Source organism: Aythya marila (assembly GCF_965140915.1).
Source record: "Aythya marila genome assembly, chromosome: 15".
Taxonomy (NCBI): domain Eukaryota; kingdom Metazoa; phylum Chordata; class Aves; order Anseriformes; family Anatidae; genus Aythya; species Aythya marila.
The window spans coordinates 15,801,802-15,822,500 of NC_139056.1; the positions used below are offsets into that span (position 1 = coordinate 15,801,802).

The 20,699-nt window shown below is 49.2% G+C and overlaps 1 protein-coding gene across 1 annotated transcript in view; it reads left to right on the forward strand.

Annotated features, from left to right (window-relative positions):
* The window catches only part of LOC309884089 (lipase maturation factor 1-like), a 154,890-nt gene that overhangs the window by 7,250 nt on the left and 126,941 nt on the right, over window positions 1-20,699 (forward strand). Inside the window, exon 2 of the mRNA XM_082772777.1 lies at window positions 14,334-14,482. Within this exon, the coding sequence (XP_082628903.1) occupies window positions 14,471-14,482 (12 nt within the window). The 5' untranslated portion in view covers window positions 14,334-14,470. The remainder of the gene's footprint in view (window positions 1-14,333; window positions 14,483-20,699) is intronic.

Here is a 20,699-nt window from a genome sequence, read left to right on the forward strand (position 1 = left end):
CACCCTCCCGGGCCCTCTGCAAGTCCTTCCCACAGCACAACCCGTTTTCAGGCACAGGAAATAAAGGGCCTACAAACGCCAGTTTATCGTGCCCTTTGGGCGAAAGCGAGTTAAATATTTGGAATATATTAATGCTAAATAGCCTGTGTTGCTAGGTCTAATTTCCGCTGAAGGGAAGCACGTTCCTATTTACTTAAAACCGATGAAGCCATCGCCGTGGCTGGGCCTGTGGCACCTGTGTGGCTGTCAGCAGGAGCCCGTTGCCACAGTTACCCAGTGGGACCCCCACCGTGATCAGGACAGGGTTGGGGGCTTGCTGTCACCCTGCCACCCACCCTGGGGGTCACGACATCCCCCCACTCTGTGCCCGGCCCCAGAGCCCCCATTTTGGGGTGTTTGTTGCTGCCTCGCGGCCCGGCCGTGTTTAGCGAGGCTTCGTTATTTTTGCAGAGCAGATTTCGGTGTTTCCTTTAGAACCATCATAAACAGTTAAAACAGCGAAACCGCAGCTGTCAAAATAAATAACTGCGCTTTGTGTTGCTTTATCTTTTTGTTTTCTTACGGCGCTGAAAGTTGCTTATTCCTAAAAATGGAATCCACAGCGATTCTAGCAGCTGCTAGCTCAGATTAATGAGGGTGCCTGTCTCCGGCGCTCTTGCCAGCATCTGAGATTTTCGAGTTTAACAATATCTCCCCGTGTTGCAAGGAAACACAGTGAATGGCATCTTAATAAGAGCAAGCCTTGATGAATGCCACATCTGGCTGTTAATCAACATAAACCTAGACTTAGCTGATAAAAATGGTAAATATAATGTCTAAAACTGTGTTTTAAGTGCATGTTATAATTGGGTATTTACTCCTGTTATTTTGTAGGTAGCGAGCCGAGCTTCTTCATGCTGGTGTTTGACACCCGTGGAAACGTCTCTGGGTGACTGCTGTTCATCCACACTTCGTAGCAGCAGTAAACTATTAAGGCAGGCTGAGGAAAGAGCTCAGAGAAATGACCTGAGATCTTAAGGCTCCTGCAATTATTTCTTTCCTCGCAGCGTATCCTGGTGAAGACTGATAGGCAATTTGATTGAGGCAGAGAATTCCTGTGAAAGGCAACGTTAGGGCAATGTTTAGGCTGCCTTAAGGAGAGGGGAAAAAAAAAAGAAAAAAGATAAAATTGTATGTTTTTTATATGTTACTTAATGATTTTAGCTGTTTCTGGAGGATAGGGTGCAGAGGTCATCATTTGAAATCTTGACTTCAGGCCCGTAGCATTTTAATTTGCTTTTCTCTGAAGCTGGAAATGGCAGCTTTTGGGTACAGGCTGCTGCGGGTGGTTCTGCAGCCCGCGACTGCCTTCCCTCGCTCTGAAATCCATTAGCTGAGTGGCTTGAGAGGTGTCCTGAGGACACTTCTGGCTTTTTTCAAAGCAGGAAATGATGAGAAGAACACCAGCGTCTACAGTGGGTGGGTTTTGTTTCTGTGGTGAGCTGTCTTAATATGTGGCAACAGGTTTGCCAGTTGTGTTGGAGGTTTCACGTTCCTGCAGGCAGACTGATCATCTGAACGGTCCCTTGCGGATCTGGAGTGAAAAATGTTGCTGTTGCTGGAAAGACTTGTTGAAGTATTTCTGATTTCTTCTGTTGTTTGTAATTTTAATGTCCTGTGTGTTAGCTTTGTTGTTCCAGCACTGAATTCATTGATTGCTAATCTAGTTCACCTCTTTCTTTGTATCAACAGTGCTCGAAGACTTGGCGAGTAGTTCAGGTCTCTGAACATCAGCATTTCTGCTTGTTTGTGTATTTGCTCATCTCTTTGTACTGTACAGGGAGAGAACAACTTCCTAATGCAGTTGACTTTTTGGCATTTGTCCTGTAATTGCCAAAAAAACTGCTGCTTCCTCCTACGTATCCATCAGATCTCTTTAAAGTCAGATGGGTTTTGAAAGCAGCTTTTTGATTTCCTGAGGTCCGCGTTTGGTCTTCCTTCCTCCTGCTCCCCCTTTCTTCCTTTGTTCTTCGAGGTTAAAGCTGTGGGTGTTGAGGTCCCGTTAGTCATTTTGGCCACTTCTGAGATCTTCATGTTGAAAAATGCCTGGATTAAACCATTCCTGAATTGCAGCAGGTTTACGTCACTGAGGCTACACTGGTTGAGTTACTTCAGGGTGATGTAGCTGAATGGAGAGCCCTGTTTACTTCTGCTGGGACTGAGGGGATGTCCTAAAGGACATAGCAATATCAGTTTTCTTATCTAATCCTAATCCCCCAATATAGCCTTCACTATGGACAGAGCAAATCCCCTTTTAGAATCAGAAAACTGATCAAAAAAATTAGAGGTACTGTAGTGATTATTGTCATGCTGTCTTGTATTAGTAGTATCCTCTGTCTTTTTTTATTATTATTTTTTTTTGTCTCAAGCACAGAAGACGCTGAAGGAATGTAACAAAGCCCCACATGTGGATTAAAGTAGTTTCTGGAATTAATCGCTGCCAAAGGAAATGGACCCTACTCTCCTCCCCTTCCCGGTGGCTGCTGGCTCGAGCACCGCTGCTGTTGCGTTAGATGAGTGTGGTCGGTGGGATCAGGGCTGTGCGAACACTGAGTTTGTCCCGGCTTCAGCCCCATGCCTTCAATCAGGGCTGGAGCTACCTCGGGCACTCGCTGCCCAAAGCATTTGGAGCACGAGCTCTGCAGGTGGTGGGTTTTGTGCAGCTGCGTGGGAATGATGAGTGGTGGTCGTACCAAGCAGTGGGACCCTGACCCTGGCCGGCATCTAGCCTGTGCACTGGTGAAACCAAGGGGCAGTGCCCACTGACGAGTGTGCAGTGTTCTCCTTGCCTCTGAGTCTCCTTACTGCCTGGACCTGGCTTTTCTTTCTTGCACCAGGGTTGCCTTTCATGTTCAGACTAAAAGCTGGCCATTACCTGCCCATGGTCTTCTTCACTCCTGTGATTCCTCGGCTGGTTGGGGCATCGGATGGGTTAGGGTTAGTGGGTTGGGCAGTTTTTTATTTTCCCTACTTGGTATTTTCAAGGGAATATGTTTGAGAGAAATTTAGGGAGGCAGAGAAAACTTTAATCGGGAGGTTTAATTCAAGCTGGCAGGGAAAGCTGCACAAGGGAGTTGCTCCTTGGTGAGTATTTCTCATGTCCTGCAAATGTTGGTGTCAAAGCACGTGCTCGCATGAGGTTAAAATGTGAGCTTTTAAGGGCAATGAGAATCTCACATGATACTGCAGGAAAAGTTTGTCTAATACGCTCTTTATTTCATGACTTGCTTTATAAGTCTGCTAGCAAAAGAGGTTGCCAGGTGCCTTCATGGTATTGGTTTTAATTTGCTCTTGCTTGAAGTGTACAAGTGGGGGAACGATAGGTTTGAAATGGTGAGGAAAGCAGGCTGGTTGAGCTGTTAGGCTCCCATGTTGCCATGCTAACCATGTTAACAGCTGCTAATGGTTTCTTAAGCTGCCAAAGCAGCCTGAAGATAGATTTAACACCCAACAGACACCTGTTTTTAGCAATTTAGCTCCACAGGCACATGGCACAGTACTGCAGGGGTCCTGTCCATAAAGAACAGATAAAATGTGTTCAACAGGTTGCTTGTAAAGGTGGAAATTGCTGGCTTTCTACTTTGTATTACGACTTTCTTGTTGGAGAGTAAGGAGGAAAAGCACGGCAAGAAGGCACGGTCTGGAAGAGATGAGCACTAGAGGGATTTCTTGGTGCTTCATACTCACTTCTGTCTTCCGGAGGCCTTTCTTAGCATCTTTCCATCTGTCTGAGGACCCTCATTTCCCATTCCACCTCAGAGCCCGCCTGGAGCCAGGCCAAGCTGCACAATGACCTTCCCAGCAGTGTCAGCCCCCAGGCAGTGTCTGAGCTCCCGCCTGCTGATCCCAGCACTGCCTCAAGCGCCCTGAAGGAAGGTTTGTGCTGGTTGCTGCCATTCCTGCCTCCTGCACTGCCACCAGACTGCGACTGTCACCACAGGGCAGGGGGGCATCCACATCCTGCGGGGCTGCAGGCCCAGCTCTGCACAAACCCACTCCAAGCTCAGCAAACAGGAGGCTTTTGAGACACAGATTTTGGGCTTTTCCAGTCACACAGCAGGAATGTGTGTAGTAACTACTGAATCCTGAACAACGCCAGACTGTTCTGGTTTGGTAGGTGAGGGTTCAGCCTTTGCCTTTCTCGTCCTTTGGGTATGTTCTGCTTTTGCTTATTTTCTTTCAGGCCCAAACCTCCTGACTCTGTGCACTTGGCTGTGCCATCACGTATTCTTTTCATGTGATCAGCGTGGGTTTACAGGAAAAAAAACACCAGAGAATGGTAACTGGCCTTTAGTTATATCATGGACTTCAAAGCGATCAGCACAGAAAGGATAATTGGAAAGAAAGTCCCTTTCAGGTTATAATTATTTGTCCCAGGAACCAGAGTTCCTTAGCGGTGATGCATATTTTCCCTTTTGTTTTCCCAGTGCCATGGGAACCTGGCAGTAGAAGGTCTCTGCTGGTATGCGCAGCGTATACCTGAACCTCCGCACGGGGAAGTGTAGGAATCACGGTGCTGGATCCCGACCAGTGATCCATCGAGACTTGTTTCCAGCAGCACCAGAGCCAGCTGCTTCAAAGGAAAACAGAGCACTCTGCAGTAGGCAGGTTATCGTTTTCACAGGGAAAGCTTCCCTTGCAAGACTCCTGTCAGCCAGGGATTGTTCTTTGCCTTCGGGCTTTTTTGTTTCAAGCCTTTAAAGCTGCTCGTTTTTCTTCCACTGGAAATCGGTTGAACAAGAACCCTTGCAGAGCACTTTGCTGTGCCCTAGTGCAACAGGTAGCACCACGTTAACTGGCTCGTATCATCTGGTCACGGTCGTGTCGCTTTGCTCATGGCCTTTCTTTACGTTCTGCTTCTGTTCTTTGGCTCCTTGTTTCACAGTCAGTCCCTTCTGTCACTTCCCATCTCACTTACGAAATTCTCCCCATGGTTTGTGGACCATTGCAGGATGCCCAGCTTTTGTTCTCCTTCCATCTTTGTGGTCTGCCCAAATCACACTGATCTTTGTCTAAGTTTACTGATGGCCATCACGGAGCCTGCTTGTAGTAACCCATCGGGGGAAATGGGGTGAGTCCTGCCTGCAGGAGCTGGGTCCAGTGGAGCTGTCAAAGCTGCTGGTGGCGTGTTTTGGGGCCCAGCACCGAGCTCAGCTGTGCCTGCAGGAGCCTGCTGGGGAACCCTGGAAAGCCACTGCCATCTCTTGGCTGTTCACCCGATGCTCCTTCTCAGTTCACCAAGATTTATGGCCCAGGTCTTGCAGCAGTTGGTCGTGTGAAGGTTTTGAGGGGTGTCTTGATGCTGAGAAGTCAAAGAGTAGGCAGCAGCCACTGTGGTTACACCTCTGTGGAGATGAAGAACATCTCACTGGCAAGCAGCAACACTTGGATGTTCTCCTCACCTTGGTGGCCATGCCTGAGGGATGCTGGTGCCCGTGGGTTCAGATGAACACAGAGGAAATTATTTTTGTTACTTTAAGATGGAGTAATTAAATACAGTATATATGGATCCCTCAAAAATGACAGCCGCCCACAGAGCTAAAAACAGGAAATCCATTAACTTCATTATTTAAAAAATAAAATAAAAATCTTCCCAACTGATTCCTCTGTCACTTAAAGTTCTGCATGGAAGGAGGGCTAATTTAACGCTGCATTAACTCACTGTTATCACCCTCCTGTTACCTAAGTAGTTTCTAATGACTACCCTGGAGAGCACTTGGAAGCTTTTAAAAGTTTTTATGCTAAATTTTTTTTTTCTGTGTGGTTTATACTTTAAGAACAAAAGTTATTGATAACATTTTTCCAAATCTTCCAACAACATGAAAAACTACTCTGTTGCCTGCAGAAACGCGAAGCATCTCTAGTCTATAATCTCTGGCAAACAAGGAATTTGAAATGTTAAGTGGTGAAATGTGCAAAAACGGATGGGGCAGAGTTTGTGGGATGCTAGAGCAGATTTGGGCTTGTGGGTGTTTGCAGTAGCAGCGTGTCCCGGGGGCGGGAGCGGGGCCATCCACCCTTGCCCAGGATGAGATGCCAAAGGGGGCTCTGTCCTTAAGCCCTCTGAGCTTTGGCTTTCAGAGCTCTGAAAGGAGACCCCGTGGGGCAGGCAGCTTAGGAGACCTGCCTCTTTGTTCAGAGGCCTTTAAGTGAAAGGCACCGCCGGATTGAGAAGCAATAAATCATTTTCTTCCCTCATTGTCTTTTCTTCAGAACAGTGGCGGGCTGATCTCTTCCTTTTTTAATCATTTCTCCTCCTTTCTCGGCCCAGGTTAAGATGTGCTTCTGAGGTCAGCATCTTTTGCACTTGGGATTGTGTTGGGGAAGGGGAGGAGGGTGACTTCAGAATGAAGCATACTCGTTGCTGTGCGGTATTTTCAAGTCTTAAAGTTATGACTTTCTGCTTAATATCACTTGAAAGGAGATCTTTGCTGTATGTCTCAGGTGTTTGGTCGCTGACAAGTCAGAGGAACCCACTCCAGGCTCTCTCCCACCGTAGCAGAGGAGATGCAGAGCGCAGAAGCTGTGCGGAGCTGGAGTTTCACCATTTGGGACACATCCATGGCTCCAGCTGCATGTGGCCGTTCACACAGCCTGTACAAGGGATTTCGGAAAATTTTAAAGAAAAACACAGTGCTTTAGGTTAGCAAAGAGTTGGTCTTTCAGAGCTCTGAGATACAAGCTGTGATTTTGGAAAATGCTTGTGAATAAATGTGTACGCAGTGCTGCTGCCCTGGGCTTAGCTTTTGGTGCTTGATCGGAAGACCTAAATTATTTCCAAGTTAAGCCTTGCGTGTCTGCTCTCGCCAATAGAAGATATCCAGAACTGCCCTGTGACATTATTAGTGGGTTTTTCATGTTTATAGAATGACTTTGCAACTGCGGGGAGATCTGGTGTATCTATTAGGAACTGCCAGGAATCTTGTCCATAGGGAGCCCTGGGAAACCTTTTAAACTTGACACAAACTTGAACATTTCTTGCATGTTGCTTTATTGCAACTCAATTTTTCAGTGATATCTGGAAAGCTAGAGAGCGAAGGGGCTGAGTCTCTGCCGCCTGGATAGTTTTGTAGTCCTTCTGGAAAAGGAGAAATGACCGCAGAAAAAGGAAAAAAATAAATAAAAAGGGAAGGACAGCTGCTGGCGCTGCCTCGCAGAGCACACAGTGCTTCTGGGCTGCACAACACGACTGATGGCAATGTGAACTGCTGCACAGCAAAGCGATTTGCCCAATATCGCTGCATTTCAAGGCTTCCCTTCTGTAGTCTAAGCTGTGTGCATTGAGCTGCTGTGTGCTCTGCCTGACATGGCACCACAGCGAGCAGATCCTGCTCCTGGGGGTTCTTCCCCATCCTTCCCAGCCCCATGTTGGTCCCGGGGGCTGGCTGGTGAGCCTGTTCTGCTCCTCTGCTCACCACGTTGCAGCAGGTGGTAGCTAAGACATGTGGTTCTCCTGCATTTAAGCCAAACCCAGTTGATACTGGTGATAATTTTCCCGTGGATTTTAGTCTGGACATTATTTCATGCTGGAGATAAAAATGGTGCTTGTAGTTAGCTGACAAGCAGGGCATTTTAACTTAGCAGAGGACATACTGGGAAGGCACTTCAAAATGATGCAGCTCTGTAAAGTTAGGACCTTTGCTTTCCTTAGAGGAAGTTCTTGCTATGAGTGATGAAAGCTGTAATGATTTACAGTTCCTTTTCTTTTTCTTTCTTTTTTTATAAGTAAGGAAAAAGGAGAAATGCTTATCTTCCCTGGGTGTGTGTTTTTTTCATCTGTTCGTTTGATTTCTCTTTCACAATTGGAAGAGGGCTGGGTCTGACCTAGCTCCTTTAGGGCACTCATTAAAGTATTTGTCAGCCCGGTTCAGTGCATTTCCCAACCTGGGCTGTATTTCTGCCAGCGGGAGATCAGTAGCAGGAGGCAGGGGAAGCTTGTGGAGGAGCAGCCGGGTGCCCAGGGAACGTGCTGGAGCTCAGCATCAGGGTGCTCAGCACCGTGCTCGTGCCTGGCCGTGAGTCTGGCTCCATCAGTGGGACTGCCCGTGCTGGTTGCGACGAGTGCTTGCAGGCTGAAGCCCTTAACCAGAATATCCTGAAGCCATCAACATATCCGATGCTATTTTCAACAGGTGTTTTAACGTTACAGCTTAAATTCTATCATACCGAATTTCAGGGAGGTAGGGAGGAGAGGCTCAGGAGCGGTTAATCTGATTCCAGTGCGAGTCGGTCCGTATTGGGTATCTTCCCTGCGCTGGCTGCCAGCGAGTGTGACACCCAATATTCATAGGGGGACAGCTGCGCTGTCCGCGCTGCGGCTCCTCTGTGTGCTGGCTGCAAGCTATAAAATGTGTGTACATCGCAGGAGCATTTGTCTGCGCCGTGCAGACCTGCCCTCTATAAATTTTGTGTGTTGATGTGTACAAGGAGAAGCAGTTTGCTGTTATTCTTTGACCCATATTATAGAAAGAAAAAAATAAAATAAATTCTGAGCTATGGATACTACAGCTAGGTATTGTTCTTTGGTTTTAATCAACTGCTTTTTTTTTTTCTCAAAAGAATAGATGAATTGAAAATAAGAACCTTTATTATCTTTGGGCCTTTCGTCTGGCCAGCTCTCTGTCCTCTGGCTCGTGGCTTTCTCCCCTGCTGGACGTGCAAACAGAAACCTGGCCGGGGGCGCGGGAAGCCGAAGGTGCAGCCCTGGGCTGGGTGGGGAGGGCTTCTCGTGGCTTTCCTCGGGAGCCGCGGGCAAGCTGCGATCCCTTGGATGTTTTTTTCATCACGTACTTGACGGTAAATAATAAAGATGAAAATTGGAAACTTAATGATATAATGCTACATAATCTATATTCCGTTAGAAATAATACCCTCTATAGGGAGCCATAATGGTGCTGCTTTGGACTTTTCTGGAGACTGTTCATACCAAATTGACTTTTTTTCTACATGTTAAGTACCAGTAATGTTTTCCACAGCACATCAGATGTTTCTGCCAAGGAGTATGCTCCCTGCTGAAGAACTTGGTGAGGCAGCACGGTGGAGGCTCTCACAGTTCCTCCTTCAAATGGTTTTTGACTCCAGAGATCACTTGATGTTGAGCTAAATTTCCTAGCTGAGAATTTGGATGAATGGTTTTATTTAATTTTGAAGAAAAACATTTGAAACCCCTAAAAAGAAAAACGGGAAAGCTTTTTTATTATTTTCTATTATTGCTTCCCTATCTTCCCTTCTTGCCTCCTGTTGTGCCCCCCCAGCACCTCTCCACTTCTCCCCACGCTCCCTCCCCGGTGGAGACCTCAGAAAATGCCAAACTCTGGATTTTGCTGCATCAAGTTAGGAGCATGGAACAAACATTCGCAACGCGTGTGAGGCAAGTGCAGCCACCATTGGCAGTTTATTTTATTTCTTTTTTTTTTTTTTTTTTTTTTTTTTAAAAAAAAATTGGCTCCCTCTCCTGCTGCGCGGGAGATAACAATGGCGCATTGTGCCGCGCTGCAGCTGCTGAAATTTGACTAGATCCAACTGAAGAAAACAGGAGCAGGTGGGTCAACAACGTGACCCTTTCGTTCCCAGCAGTATCAGTGTGCGCCAGGGCCGGAGGGATGGGGGGCCGAGGTGAGCCCCGAGTTTCAGCCCAGGCGTGAGGATGAATTGCTTCGAGCTTGGAGGATGCGAGTTGCCTTGCTGAGATGACCTCGATGCCTCTAAGGACCGCGGGGTTTGCTGCCATTTGTAAAAACAGGTTTCACTCTGAAAATGCTAGGGAAGTGTCACTGTAGGTGGTAAATCAGCATCACCGCAGGCGAGAGGTTGCTGCTCCGTTACTGGCACTGGTGCTCTGTTCCCATTTTGTGCTGGTTTCTCTGTGGCTGCCGTACAGGTGCTGTGAAAGCCTCCAGCACCGAGTGCCTGCCCTCAGCTCCCAAAATTGGGGCATTATTTGGGTTACTTGACTTTTTCCCCCTTTAGGTCTTCACAGGTCACGGTAATAATTCCTTCATGGCAGTGCTTTCGCTTTGCTAGAGCTGTCCCAAAGATGTCGGGGCTGGGATTTCCAGCAGCTTGGTGTGAGGTTCCCAGTATTTCGGTGGGGATGAAGGATGCGGTTGTGTCGGGCTCCTTTGCCTGGCCCAATGCATCTCAACACTGACAAATTGTCAGAAAAAAGAGGGGGAAAACTCCAGTTGGAAAGGAAACCTACATGATAACCAAGTCACAGCTTTTCCTGCAGTCTTCCCTGCTGAGGTGCGATGACTTGGGTGATTCCTCGGAGGAGCTGCAGCACCTCCAGGCTCTGTGAGCCTCAGAAGTGTCAGTGAAAGGTGGCAAGGTCCAGCCATGTGGTTATGGCCTCGAACCTTCCTAAGACTGCAAAGGGGTTGAGTCTGAGGCTTTTAGGGGGCAGATGAGAACAACTATTTGTAAGTCAGCAGTAGAAACTCAGGGTTTCTCCTGGTGGGTCTTGCAGTCTTGCTTTCTGGTATCAGCTTACAACAGGGTGAGGGCGAGATGGGGCAGAGCTCCCCCTGCTTTCTGCTCTGTGCTCTGGCTACGGCTGTGGTGGGTAAGTTGTAGTAGAAAACGGGATGCTCCCAGCATTTTGGATAATCCTATCCACAAGTGCTTGTAGTGCTTGTGGAGTAGCATCAGACAGTACTTTATTTGCACATGATTATAGCTGTAAGAATAACAACCTATAGTCATGGAGGAGTCCCTGCTAAAAACAGTTCACGTTTGTCTGACGTTTTTGTCTGAGCTGAAGGCTTAGCCCAGCCTGTCGTTTTTAAGCTAAAACACAAACAGAAGTAGAAGACTGACTTTAGGGGAGAGAAACAGATCTCGGGGAGATCGGGGCCAGCTTGGTTGTTGTATGAGCAGCTGGATGGATGAGGTGCAAATAAGGGAAGGGAAATTTTAATATCCAGAGGACATGGTAAAACTGGGGAGGCTGCAAAACCTTCCCCCGTTTTCATTTCTGGTGGCGAGGTGAGTCAAATGGGGAAGGGGAGAGTGGTGGCAGTGGGTAGGTGGCTGCTGTGGGCGAGGAGGAGATGGATGGAGGCTGCAGAGGGGCTTCCACGGCCGAGGGCAGGAGCTGTGACTGCGCGGGTGAGGCGTGCTAGCATGGAAAATTGATCTGCATGACCACATTACCAGCTGTGGTTGCTCAGTGCATCAGGAAGAGGGCCGTTAATAAATCAGAGGCTCTCCGTGCATGTCTGCATCTCAGACTTGTTTTTTAGCAGGAACTTGGTGTGATCTGATATGAGGGTCAGCAGCGGAGTGAAGGACAGCAGCACACAGCACCAAAGCCTCATCCATGCTAGCAAATCTGCCCATCGCCGTGCATGGCCGGAGCCGAACGAGATCTAGCTGCAAGCGGAGGAGGTTTAGACAGAGACTTCTGAAACGCTGCCGTGACCGTAGTTTGTCCTTGGCTGCACTTGCAGCAAAACCCTGTTTGGTGCCGGCTCAGCTGCACCCGCTGCCAGCCCCCGTTGTCAGCAGCGGGTAATTTAAGAGGCTTCCACCAACAGCTGGGGAGCACTGTGTGCCGCGGTCCTCGCGCCGCGCTGAGCTGTCCCCTGGCTGGCACGTCACATCGTGCTGTTGGACTGGCAGCCGGGTGGTGGTGCCAGGATCCCAACTTGTCGCTTTGGAACGAGGAGCACAGGTGCAGGCTGAACTGATGATCCTCTGAGGCCAGCCGCATACCAGGGAGGCTTCGGCTTCGCTTCTGCCACGCACGTGCACATGCGCGGGTCTCGGCGTGCTGGGGTGACCCCGTGCCACGCACAAGAAACGTGGCACAGGACTGCTTGATCCCGCAGTGCTCTTTCAGCAGGCATCTTCCTGGGAGTTTGGATTAAAATTAAAATAGCGAAAATGTCCCCGTGCCCTGCGTGGAGAGGGGCAATGCTGCTCTCCAAAGGGAGGCACGGCTGCAGATCCAGAGGCTGTTTGGGGATGTGGAGGCTCCTGCCTTCCTACTCAGCCATCCAGCGTGCATAGCGTGTGTCTGCGGGGGGACACGGTCATTACCATATGAAAACGCTGATAACAGTGGGATTCTTGTGCAGGCAGAAACGCGTGAGATATACTACCATTTTGGTGCCAGTTAGACCCATAACTGCTATTTGTGGCTGGGTTTAGTAACAATTAACCTTTCACATTTTGTATTAGCCATTGCTTTCCTGGTGCAGCTGCTTTTATAACAATATACTTCGCTTCTCCTCCCAGAAGCGCTAATTTTGGCAGTTGGAGTATCTGTTCTAGAAAGCACAGGATGTATGGAGGAAGAGTGGAGATTTTCCAATAGCTGTTTTAAGTACAATATTTTTTTAAATGCATTTTGATTTAAGGAACCTTTTGCATTTTTTTTTTTTTTTAAAGGAAATTCCATTACAGCTATTTCATATTTTAAAGCGAATTTAGTGTAGTTTTCCTTGTGTGACAAAGTTGCACGTTCAAAAAAACATTGGCTGTGTGTGCATTTCAGGTATCTCAAACTGGAGCTGAAATGAATTAATGCCTTTGGTAAGTCGTCTTTTCCAAGCTGGGGGAGACAGAGTTGTAGCAGACCAAACTGTTTCTTCCACTTTACAACTAGCAGTGTCCTGGGGAGTCTTGGGAAAAGCGTGGTTATGAATGACCCATGGGTGCTGTCTGGTTTATTGTATGCAGTTATGTAGGTAAGAATATCAGTGTCCTAAATGGCTCTCACGAGGTTGTTGCTTTTTCAGGAATTGCCCTCTTTTAGGCATTTAGCATTTTTTAACGTCTTCAGAGTGCAATTGTATTGCACAAAAATATTTGAAAATTCAAGTGTGCGATTGGAAGTGGGACTAAGTTGGTGTAATGAATTTGAATTTGTTTTTGGCATCAGTATATTGTTACTTGATGTAGGGGAGGTTGAATTTCACCTGTCAAAACATAAATGCAATGTTCTGGCTCTTCCAGAGCAATCATTTCAATATTTATACTGTCTGCCGTGCTGGAGAAATAAAATGCAAAATGCAGATTTGCATGACATGGGCTATGGCCTGTCTTCTCCAAAGTGTTGTCACAGGTATCGGGTTATTGTGTTGTTACACGCCTGTGCTTTGATCTCAGACACACTGGTATTAACTCCAGAGTCCTTTTGCCAAATCCAGTAGTGTGTGAAACTGGCTTGATGGATGATTTGGACTTTTTTCATTATGATTTTTCTTCGTGATTAAAGATCCAAAGCTTCTGGTTGCACATTAATGCTGATGATGAATACGACCTAATGCAACTTTAATCATCCTCTTTTGAAGATGAAGACTGCCCTTTTTGGCTCGTGGCATGAATCCAGGGCAGCCAGCGGGATGGTGCTGCACAGGCCAGCAGAGATGTCATTCATCAGTGTCTGGGGCGTAGCAGGTTTGAGGAAAACCTTCCACGTGCATTCATCAAACGCTGCCGGTTTTAGACAATGGTGTGTGACACGAGGAGATTTCGGAGCAGGTTTACTGCAAAGGCTTGGGGGCATGCTGGCTGCATTTCCACTGCCTGTATTTTTAGGGTAGAATGATTACAGGCTTCTGGTTGTGCTAGGGGTGGAGGCACTGATGAATAAACGAGGAGCCCATCAGTGAGAGGTGGGCTTCCTTCCCTGCAGCAGCGGTCACAGCCAGGACACCACTGGCTCTGATCACTCATGTTCCTGTGTCACTTTGCCAATTCCCAGGGCACTTAAGCTGCATTTTCTTTTGCTTCGTAATAGGACATGCACTTTCTCTTGGTTCTTGTTGAATGAAATAACCACATAAACAACGCAAGTGTCGGCACGTGTTCTTGAAGGAAAAACAGCACAGCCCAAAGTGTAGGTGCACGTCATCGGTGCTGTCAGACTGGAAAAACAAAGATAATGCATGCCCAGAGAAGCTGTGGATGCCCCATCCCTGGGGGTGTTCGAGGCCAGGCTGGATGGGGCTTTGGGTCCTCTTCCAACCCAAACCATTCTGTGACTCTGTGAGCATACAGACTTGGGTATTAACTATGGAATTGGTGGGAAATGCATTTACTGATGTACAGCGATGTATTTTTCTGGAGTTGATGGTGTTGCTTAAAGCATCTGAATTCATATAGTGAAGGCAGCGTGTGATGTGTGAATTAGAACAGAATTGGCAGCCAAGTTCCCTCAAGTCAAATTTCAAAAGCGTTGCAGTTTTTTTTTCCTATTTGTGTATTTTAAAGTTGTTAAAGGATAATGTGATAGGATGCTTACAATAAATATTTTCTTTTTTTTTCCTCACATGCCTGTACCACAGGATGGGAATCACAGCTCTTAGAGACTGGCTTCCTGGCGATATTCCTCTGCCCGCTCTGGACCCTCTCCCGCCTGCCCCCCTCCACGCCTCCCTCCGGCATCGTCATCTGGGGCTTTCGGTGGCTGATCTTCAGGATCATGCTTGGAGCGGTAAGTCAGCACAACATATCAGAGTCCTCTAGTTCAGGATTTATTTTTTTGGTTATAAGGACAGAACCTGTAGCAGGAAATGCCTCATGCTCTGTTTCACCGAGTCTTTAAACTTCTTATTAGTGTTTACTTTAAGAAAGACAAACACGGGAGTAAGAATACGTGTCGATGTGTTGGTGCTGTTCTTGCGATTGGCTCTTTAAAAGGAATTAAAGTGAAGTTTAAGACCTGGGCATTGTGACTTTTTGATAAGTTGCCTGCAAATCCAGTGGGTAATTCCCAGGAACCAGGAGCTTTATGTTGAGTTATTTTTTCTTTGTGTGTGCTTTACTGAAATGTCATTCTCTGCTCCGTGATTTCAAAGAGAACAATTGGTGCATTACTGTCCAAGTGCCAGTGGAAATTCCCAAGTAGGTTGTAAAAGAATCTGTCAGGAACTGACACATCTTTGTTAAAGTAAAGGTGTGGCAGGGGCATTATCCTGTGATCTGCATCTGCGTGTTGGACTCTTCAAAATATCCCAAAATTTTCATCCAAGGATCACTGCTGTAGGATTGCGGGCAGGTGGGACGTTCCTGTGTCCATTTTCTCCAAAGCCCCTCTCTTATCCCAGCTCTTAAAGTGCTTCAATCTGTGGGCAAGCTCAGTAAGCTCTTAGTTATCCTCTAAATAACAAACAAACTTTGTATGTGTTAACCTCAGTGTCGCCTGCTTTTCAGCTTCGTTAGCGGGCAGCCTGCTATTGCAGCAGATATTCTTGGAAAATGCATGCTGCGGGCTTGTTGTGTCAGAGTGGCACTGCCCAGCCTACGACAGTTCAGCAGGATTTTTGTTGTTTTGTTGTTTTTTTTGTATACGTCACACCACTGGTATTTCACAACTCACTCTTGGTTGCGTTTGCTTCCTTGCCTGTCATGTAGGGTTGCTGATTTTGCTCTGCTTCCTAAAGCTGGAGGGATTGATTGCCGCAATTCTTACTTTATACTTTATATTAAATAAAAAAAAAATTATACTTTACATTAATTGAATACATCTGTCCCTGCTGTGGGGCAGTAGAGATGGATTAAATGATTTATTGTAGAATCATACATGTAGAACAGCTAGGATTGGAAGGGACCTTAAAGATCAACTAGTTCCAACTCCCCTGCCATGGGCAGGGATGCCTTCTTAAGGTTAAGTTATATGATCACCAAGTTTGTATCCCACTTTCCTATTACAATGGGATTCTGACTGTGCTTTGCTCTGCTCCTGTTAATTTGTTATATATACTCTGAATTATGGGACAGGTTTGATGTAAAGGAAAATCACGCTCATGAAAGGTCTTTGTTATTGTTATCTCTGTGCTGCCCCTCGGCTTTATCCAGAGAGTAATAAGTCTCCCGTTATTTTGGGAAGAGCCCTCTGCAAAATAGATGCCACCCCTTGAGTCCTTTGTCTGTCTTGGTTGCTGATATGTAAGTAACAGGCATGGGAGAGTAAAACATGGAAAGGTCATTAAATGGGGATCTATGCAAGCAAGTGGAAATCGGTGATTGATGGGATCTTTAATGTTTTGGGGCCCAAACACGTGTACATTTCCTTCTCGGCCAGGGTAATGACGCTTGCAGGCACTGGGACACAAGTTTAATGCGTGAAAGCGAAATATCCTCCTGCAGCACAGGTGCACCTGCTCTAAGGCAGGCTTTGATTTCTTCACTAATCTGGGCAGGAGCTGAACCATGCGCACAAATGGGGGCCAAAGGAAGGTTTCCCAGGGGAGGGATTGGCAGTGATTGTCTGGCACAGAAAGTTTGACTTTCCCTGCACGGTTCTCCGGGGGCTCTTGAGCTGGCTGGGGTAAGGTTTTCCTTGTAAAATGTCATCCTCCAAGCAGGCGGCGTTCCCTTGAGGCAGCTTTATTTCTCTCGCATGGTGCCGGATGGTGGGCGAGCGATGCCATAAACAGTTTTGAAACTCACCTTAAACGGGCCAGTGTGTCTGGTTTTTGCAATGTGATGGCTCCTAGGAAATACCTCAGGTTCCCATCCCAAAGCTCCTCTTTTTTCTGAAGTCAGCTTCTGTATCATGAACAGGACGAGGGTGTGGAGTTCGCTTTTCAGCCCTCCCTTCTTTTTTTCTTTTTTTTTTCTCCTCATTGTATCAGATTTGGGAACTCTTTCTGTGCAGAGCTCCAGCAAGCAGAGACTACAATAACGCACTAGGGGTTTCTGTGAGAACAAATGCTGATGCTCCTATGTCCATTGCAGCCTCTGTGAGGGAACAGACAGATGATCAAGTCCAGTAGCTTCAAGGTACAAAATAAACCTCACTGTGAGGAGGGAGGCGCTTCCAGCTCCATCACAGTGCCAGCCTTGCAGCTTCCTGGCTACCCCTCCCAGCACCCCGGGACACGTGCACTGCTATCCACCTCTAAAATACCAGGCGTGCCGTTGTCTGTGTCCCAGAATAGCAACATCTTTGAGGAAAAGAGGAAGTGTTTCCTCACAAATCAAGAGCTGATGGGGTCTGAAATGAGTAACATGAGGCTTCGTGGTCAGAGCATCTCATTGCATGGTGCACGTCCTGCATGGAACAGGAGCAGCCCCGAGCCCCCTTCCCTGCGAAGCTGTGCAGGTCTCTGGAAAAGTATTTGTGGCCAGATCTTGCTTCGTCGTGCACGACTTCCCTGTGAGCAGGCTGGGCTTTGTTAGGAAAAAGGCAGCAAATGAGAAGTAAAATAATCCCTCCTGCGCTCCTGTGCAAGGCAAGGCGTGCATTCAGGCTCTGCTGCTGGGGTTTGATTGGCAGCAAGTGCTGGGCTGATCTCAAATATTGCTGACTTTTTAAAAGGCGTAATTATGTGATTCAATCTATATGTTTGATGTTCCTAATAACCCATTAGTGCAGGATGTAAAGACGGATGCTTCTTAGGAACATGCAGAGGCAAAAGAATAGTGGTCCCTTTGTGTGCGAGCCGTGTGTTCGGAAATAAGTGATGCAAACAGATTTATGCCGCCGATGTGCCGCAGGAGTGCTCTGCGACTTGAAACCTTCATCGCTTTGCTTGTGACTCTGGCTCTGATGTCTTCAGGCCTGGGAGATGCAGAGCACCAGGAGTGATGAGGTGGGCTGGGTAGGCAGAGGCGCGTGCTCAGCCTGTTAGCTGCTCTCAGCCTAGGGGAGCAGCCCAGGGTGTTGCCTGCTGATAATTCAGTGTTTTGACACCTGCAGCTGCTTGGAGAGATGCTGAAGGCACGATGCTGCTCTCGAAGAGCCTCGGTCCTCTCAAGTGCTTGTGTTTTTCATCAGGCTGAGGGTGTGCTCCTGCTGCTCTGTTCCCTGCAGAGCTCGGTGTGGCTGGGGATGGCACAGCAGTCTGTGTGCTGCTCTGGCTCCCCAGGCTGCTTGTGGCACCCGGGTCAGGCTCTTCCCCCAGCCCCTCGGGGCTCCAGGGACTCCGGGGTGCTGGCAGACGTTCAGCCTGACTGCAGGTTTTGAGCCCCAGTAACGGGACCTGTGTGAGGAGCAGCTGAGCTCCCCTGGCTCAGTGTCTCCCCTGCCCTCCCCGGCGTTTCAAAGCCAAGGCACGCGTGTGCTATCTGGGTTTGTGCTTTTGGAGAGAGCTGCTGGTTTACCCAGGCTGTGGTCGTCCATGGCACTAAGTGGGCCCTGGGCTTTGCCTCGAGATGAGTGCGCCTTGATTTGGTCCTTGTTTGTTTTCTGGCAGGCAGCAGTACTGCTTGTGAGCTGCCCTTTTACCTGCAGCTGTGATTTGCAGCTAGCGCTCTGTTCAGCAGATGTAATTCCCCTTCTCGTTTTGCAAGAGCTGTGAGAGCAGGTGAGCACTGTCATTTGTACGTTCTGTGCCATCACCTTCAGCCGGCCAGAGCCACGCACCGGGGGAGCACAGATCCTGCACCGCTGAGCGCCAGGAGGCTGGGGAGCACCCCTGAGCTGCTGAATTGCCCACAGCACACCTCTGGAACTTCACAGTAGCTCTTTGGATCCCGAAAGTCATTAGTTGTTACATACGTAAGCCGTAAAACACGGTTTTTCTTCGTTAGTTTGAGTGTCAAAGGAAGGTTGCCGTGCGTACATGCTCAGAAATGTGCGAATTGGGTTTTCGTCAGCACCTGTGTGCGTAGCTATAGTAACGCTGATAAAACCGGGTAACAGAGCACACGTGGAGAGGGGCAGCAGTGCTGGGACCGAGGTGGGGTTCAGGGGAGCCCCAGCCAGTGTTGACCCCACGGGGCCACGGGAGCCCCGGCGCGCTGCGGTGCGAGGCCGCGGCTGGGCTGTGCGGGAGCCGGGCTGCGGCTTGGCTTGCGCCGCGCTGGATCTTGGCTTGTAGAGGCTGACGCTTTTCACTGCAGACATGGCTTTGATGATTTCCTCGCTGATTATTCCCCAGAGCGCTCTGCTTATTACACATCACTCCTCAAGCCTCATACCAGAGGGCTTTTTTTTTTTTTTTTTTTTTTTTGACAAGAGGTAGTTAAGCGAGGGGCTGTTCCCTCCGAGCAGCACATCTCGCTGTCAGCTCAGCCGACAGAAACAAGCTGCGCTCTGCGCCCAGCTCTCACCCCGAGCACAGCATCGCCTCTGCCAGCTGGAGCTGGAGGAGCATGACGTTAACATGGGGCAGGGCAGAAGCAGTTCTTGGGGCAAAGCAAGCAGCCGGTGCCCCAGGAAAGCTGCTCTGGGCATGGGGTGGGCAGCGCTGGGGCAGTGCCAGGCTGCGTGATGCAGGGAATCGGGCAGGGAAAGGGCCCCCAGCGGGGCCGGGGAGCGGCGTGCCGGGGATGCTGTGCTGGTGCCAGCGAGGCACTGGGGCCCCTTGGTGGTGCTGCCAAAAGCCCCGCAGCTGGTTCAAGCTCAGCCAGCTGTGTGCCAGGCCCTGTCCCTGCACCGTCACCTCTCTGGTGTGATGGGGGGAGCGTTAAACAACCGCCAGCTCTTAGAGCGGAGGGGACGGGGGTGTTTTATATGGGGGTGTTTTATATGGGGCTGTACGTGTGCTGCCTGCTGTGCTGCACATATTTGAGGCCGGGAGATGTTGGAAGCACACGGGGAAGCTTTTAAGGGGTGCAGGCTGGGGGCAGCCGTGCGAGGCAGCCCCCAGGACCATGAGCTGCCGCTGTCTCACGGCGTCGCCGCCGGGCTGCGGCTGCGCAGCTGGAGCGAGAAGCAGCAGGGTGGAAATGTCATTATCCCTTTACGGCTGGTGCTCATCCTGTAAAACGTGAAGCTCGCAAAGTGCCTCCGGGGCAGGTCGGGCTGGCGGCCGGCGAGGGGCAGCAGCTGAGGCTGAGCTTCCTGGAGGCAGAAGGAGCCCGAGCGTTCACTGCTGGCCGGGGCACACGTCCGCATCGCTGCCGTGTTGGCAGTCCCTCTGGAAGTGCCCAGCGGTGACGCCAGGCTTTGGTTTGGGTGGATTTTCGTCCTTTCCAGCTAGAGCCAACTCCTGTGCCTCTTCCCTCCCAGCCTCTCTCGTTGTGGGACACGAACGTGGAGCCTGCAATTCCCTGTATTACGTACAGCCAAGCTTGTAACCGCTGCGCTCACAGCACGGATCCCATCCAAGTGTGTGCTCTGAGCAAGTGTCAGTGTGAATATCTGTCAGAAACAGCAATCAAGGAGGTTAAACGCCTCGAGGTCCTCCCTCTCTTCTATTCGCAAGCCTGCTGCGCCTGTCTGCTGGCACGGAGCTGCGCTCCAGGAGCAGCCGTCCCTGCTCACTGTCACCGAAGGGTCACGGCTGGGGCTGGGGTCTGCCTGCTCTGCTCGGGGGCCCTGGCAGCAGGAGCTCAGGGAGCAGAGCCAGGGCTGCTGATGCGGGTTGCTCCCAGGCCTGGCCAGTGAGGGAGGGGGAAGGCATGTCCAGTGAGTCCCTGAAGGGGATGGAGAGCTGACAGGCACCTTCCCATTACTCCCTGGGTTTGGGGTCATTGCGCAGCCCCACAGGTAGGAGATCTGTCGGGGGGGGGTCATTAAAATTGGCACAAGCTTTTTTCTTTTGGCTCTGGTGTGAGGGTGAATGAATGCAACACAGGGCTGCTGAGAAAGGCGAGGGGACCACATCTGCCAGGCTGAGCGACAGGCTCCTCAGGGGCCACATTGCCACCTCTCCCTGGGCACGATGCTGGAGCTTCAGCTCCCCTCCACACAGGGTGGCACCGGGCACATCAAACCATCTGCATGCGTGGCACCGGCTTCTGCTGTGCCTCTTCCCCGG